Here is a 4,405-nt window from a genome sequence, read left to right as displayed (position 1 = left end):
ACCTTAGTATCGATATTTTTTGTTTGAGTATCGATACTTTCGATACTCGCGTCAGTATCGATATATCGATACTTTTGATCGATACGCCCATCCCTACTGTCCTGTCAGTCTAATCAAAGGATTATAGCGCAAGCGCTCTAAAATCTTTGCTGTTTTTGCTGTTAAGTAAACTGTCATATTAACAGTAATCCTAAAAAATAGTGCTCCGGGTAACCCGCTACAGACACCAAAAGTTTCTCCTCCATCATAGCAGTCTCCGGACTTTCTAAGCAACGGTAAACTTTCGTCATCACAACGGAAGGCCCGCCTCTCCGTTCATTTGATTGGACAATGGAAAAATGTGAATGACGTCGGGCGTTTTTTCTGCTCAAAGTTGATTTTTTTCAACTTTAGGTGGCTGAAAACACGAGGCACACCGCACTGCCTTTTTTTTGGTGACTTGAAAAACCGTAGTACCTTCTTTTATTTTATTTTTTTTTTTTAAAGTTGTTAGGCAACCACCAAATCAGCTGTCCTGTCAGTCTAATCAAAGGATTATAGCGCAAGCGCTCTAAAATCTTTGGTTTTTGCTGTCAAGTAAACTCTTAAAACTGACTAAAAAGTCATTAGCAAAAACCTTAAAAAAAAACAAAAAAACAACAGCTTCGGGTTACCCGCGACAGACACCAAAAGTTTCTCCTCCGTCATTGCAGTCTCCGGACCAGAGTATTTGAGCGGAACGGCGTGATTTTGCCTGGAGCTAGGAGCGGATTTTTTGAAAGTCGGAGCGTTGAGGTTTTAGTTACAGCATATTCTTTCTGTTTCTGAAGTAATACCCTCAGCTTCGCCATAATAGAGAGACGTTGCACAGACAAGTAAGCTAAGTGAGTTAAGCAGTCATTTAATATGGACTTGGGCTAATTGTAGTGTTAAATAAACCGTTAAAACTATTCTTCTAGTATTATGCATTTATTTTTCGTTTAATGTAATTTCTGAACAGAACTTTGATTTTTCGGTTAAAAAGGATCTGCTGAGGCTTTAACTGTAACTACTACACTTACCACTTGTACCAAGCCTTGCAGACTCTCATACACACAGCCAAATCCGTCCGACCCAAGTAACAGAACACAGACATCCAAATGTCCTTTTCACAGCCACGCTCGTTTCCTACGTCACGGAATGAGGGATGAGAGAGGAGGGAAGGAGGAGAAGAAGTGGTGATGGCTGGAGGAGGAGGTGGAGAAACAGAGGATCGAGAAGACATAGAGGACTGTGACGCCGTGTCTCTCTCTCGACTGTCCTGGTTGGAGCTCCGCCTCGTGAGGCAGCTGGATGTGTGCACGCTTTTGGACTGAGAGAGGCCATTTCCGGCTGGCGTCAAGGTGCTGTTCCTGAGTCGGGTCCTGGGTAGCGTTTTGCGCTGGATAAAACCAGGACCGCCAGGTGTTCGGGGAGACATAGCCGCCTCCAGTTTGGGTACAATGGAGCCGGGGTCCCGTTTGGCCTTTGGAGGACGCTGGAGGGTCACAGTCAGGTAGGAATCACTCAGCAGGTCATCGTTCAAGTCTGAGACTAGTAAGACGGGTGGGTCAGGATCAGAGTCTGATTGGTTCTCTCCATCCTCATCATCTTCATCTTCCTCTCCTCCATCATCCAAGTCTTCCATCTCATCGTCCTCTCCTTCAAAGTCCTGTTCCTCACCGTCTTCCTCATCATCATCATCCTCGTCGTCGTCGTCATCATCATAGTCACCACCTCTCTGCCTCCGTCTCCTTGAACGATGCTCCTTATCTGACCGGCCAAGATGTCTCTCTTCATCACTGTCATCCTCATCATCATCATCCTCCTCATCATCATCATCATCATCGTCGTCGTCTTCGTCATCATCAGTTTCATAGCGCCGTCGTCTCATGTGGGATCCTCCTCTTAACCTCACCCGACCCCCTCTCTCCCCTCTTGCCCCAAGTCCCCGCCTCATTTTCAGCAAACCTGTTGCCAAGCTGCCTCCCCCTCGACTCCCTCGATGCGAGGAGCCTCTCCAAACACCTCGTCTACCAGCTCCATAACCTCGGCGGGACGAAGAGACCCCGCCTCGGACAGATGACATCTTGCCACTGTCATCATCACTGCCCGAATCATCATCGTGTTCCATCCCATGACGCCGATAGATCTTAGCCACGCGAGGATCAAGAGATGAAGACTTGCGTTTCTGTAAGAGAGAAAAGAGAAAAAATAAGAAAAAAGGCACACTAAACCCACCTCTTCACAATCTTTAAAGGGGACATTGGATGCCCATTTTCCACAAGTTGGTACGATTCTTTAGGGTCTTCATGAAATGTCTGTAACACACTTTGCTTAAAATTCATCAATGGTCATGTAAAACTACACCCTTTTTACCTTGTTAAAAACAGCAACCCATTTTGGTGCATGTCTCTTTAAATGATAATGAGCTACTGCTCACCCCACCCCTCTCTTCTATGGGCTGGGTGTATTGGGATGTCTACACAAGACATGTGAAGTGCCGTATTTGACTCCGTATATGGCTCAGAGTTGGTCTTATTTAAATAGCTAGCTATCTATGTAGAAACTGGCTGCAGATTGAAAAACTCAGACAGCCCATAACAAACTGGCTGCATGTTTTCTTTTCAGCTTTCTCAGCTGGCAGACATGCCAGAAACCGAACTAAATGCAAAAAAAGCTAACAAAAGAGAAAATTTCATCTGATGTCCCCTTTAAACAAATCAATGAACAAAAGAAATATTTCCAATGGAAAGAAATATGAGAGCTGAGTGAAGCACTGATTATATGCGTATGCAGAATTTTCAAATCCGATTTGAGCTTTGGGTGTGTTGAAATATCTGATCTTTTGCAGCTAGACCATCTGCCCACCACTGCCCCACAGGATGTATTATATTATATTCTACATTAATTTTCTATTTTACTTGTTTATTCACACGTCTTGATCGTTTATCTAGTATATTCTATTTGTTATTATATTATTTTAATGAGCACAAGCTATTAATTACCAATACTTTCGCACTAAAACAATCTTTAAACATTCTATACAATGGGTAGTTATAACAAAACACAACTCAGCTATTTCAAACATAATTCATAATTATTACATATTTATTTGTGTTAATTAGCCCTAGAAAAATCTATTAAGTTTTTCCCTTCAGAAGTGTTGGTGGTTATTTAATTTGTGTGGATATAGTCAAACATTCAGTATTCATTCATTTTACCATGGTGAATCAACAGACCTTATCTCTGACCAATATGACAAGTTCTGTGTGTCTGCCACTAGGGGGGTTAAATGCAACAAATTTTGAATGTCAAAGACAGTGAAAAGGCAGACCCATTTCCAACAACATTTTAGGATAAAGAATCAAAAACAACATTCAGAAACAGGGCCTAAAACTTTGATAAACCAGCCAATACTTTTTTTTTTATATATCTAAATTTATCACAGCAAAAGTCTGCTGTGGAAATTTATCCACTTGCTGCCACAAACTAGTCAGAACAAAATGATTATAAATGTTGCTTTATCAGAAAATCTTTCAAGCACTGATAAACAATCTTCCAAAAAAAAAAAAAGATACGTACATGTGTTTTACCACCTTCCAATTTTAGCTGCAAAACAGAATAACATGCTGTGGTTAATATGAACTTCAATAAACAGTGATGAACACATCAGGATCACTGAATGGAAACACACAAGCTGTGAACACAAAGCCGATTCTGAAACCCTCAGTCAGTCAAAGCAGTGGGGCACAATGATGATGAACAGGGCAGGGTGGGCCAAAGAGAGAGAGCGAGAAAAGACACACATGGAAAAAGATGGGGTGGGAGGATTTACTGCAAGAGGTAGAGAGCATAGAAGGGAAAACATAATAAAGGCTAAGCGGAGCGGCTGTGCATGCGGCAGCAGTGGTGTGAGGAAGGCGGAGCCTCTCACCCGCTTCCTGAGCCGCTGCTCAGGGGCTGAGGCTCGGTTCTGGAGCGACCCATATGAGAGAGAAGTGGGGGGCTGCCCGACCCTGTGCCATGCCCCGCCCTCGCCCCCTCGCCCCCCTGACCCATCCTGTGCTGTGATGTCATCACCGCTACCTGACGACTGGCACACAGGAAAACAAGCGTTACTGTTACACACACAGATTGGAGTGTGTACATCACAGTAAGCTCTCGGCATGCTTCTTTCTACATGGTGTGAATGAGTGTGTATGTATGCAGGCCTGCAAAAGCTAGTAGCATTAGAACAAACACTCAAAGCCTGAATGCGTGTTCAAACAAGAGAGGGAGATCTCAAGCCCACCGGCCTCTGCTCACTCTAGCCCTCCGGCCGTTCTTCACTCTAGCCCTCGGCCTCTGCTCACTCTAGGCCGCCGCGGCTCACTCTAGGCCACCGTGTGTGACGCTGTGTTTCGTT

At 44.0% G+C, this 4,405-nt stretch overlaps 1 protein-coding gene across 1 annotated transcript in view; it reads right to left on the bottom strand.

Moving 5' to 3' along the window:
• Nucleotides 1-4,405, bottom strand: part of LOC107679864 (lysine-specific demethylase 2A-like) — a 30,837-nt gene that overhangs the window by 7,157 nt on the left and 19,275 nt on the right. Inside the window, exons 11-13 of the mRNA XM_016475572.1 lie at nt 3,935-4,093; nt 3,583-3,609; nt 1,041-2,188 (exon numbers count right to left, since the gene is read on the bottom strand). Coding sequence (XP_016331058.1) covers nt 1,041-2,188; nt 3,583-3,609; nt 3,935-4,093 — 1,334 coding nt within the window. The remainder of the gene's footprint in view (nt 1-1,040; nt 2,189-3,582; nt 3,610-3,934; nt 4,094-4,405) is intronic.

This window comes from Sinocyclocheilus anshuiensis, unplaced genomic scaffold (genome assembly GCF_001515605.1).
Source record: "Sinocyclocheilus anshuiensis isolate Anshui unplaced genomic scaffold, SAMN03320099.WGS_v1.1 scaffold788, whole genome shotgun sequence".
In the NCBI taxonomy this organism is placed as follows: domain Eukaryota; kingdom Metazoa; phylum Chordata; class Actinopteri; order Cypriniformes; family Cyprinidae; genus Sinocyclocheilus; species Sinocyclocheilus anshuiensis.
This window is presented reverse-complemented; position numbering and strand designations above follow the sequence as displayed.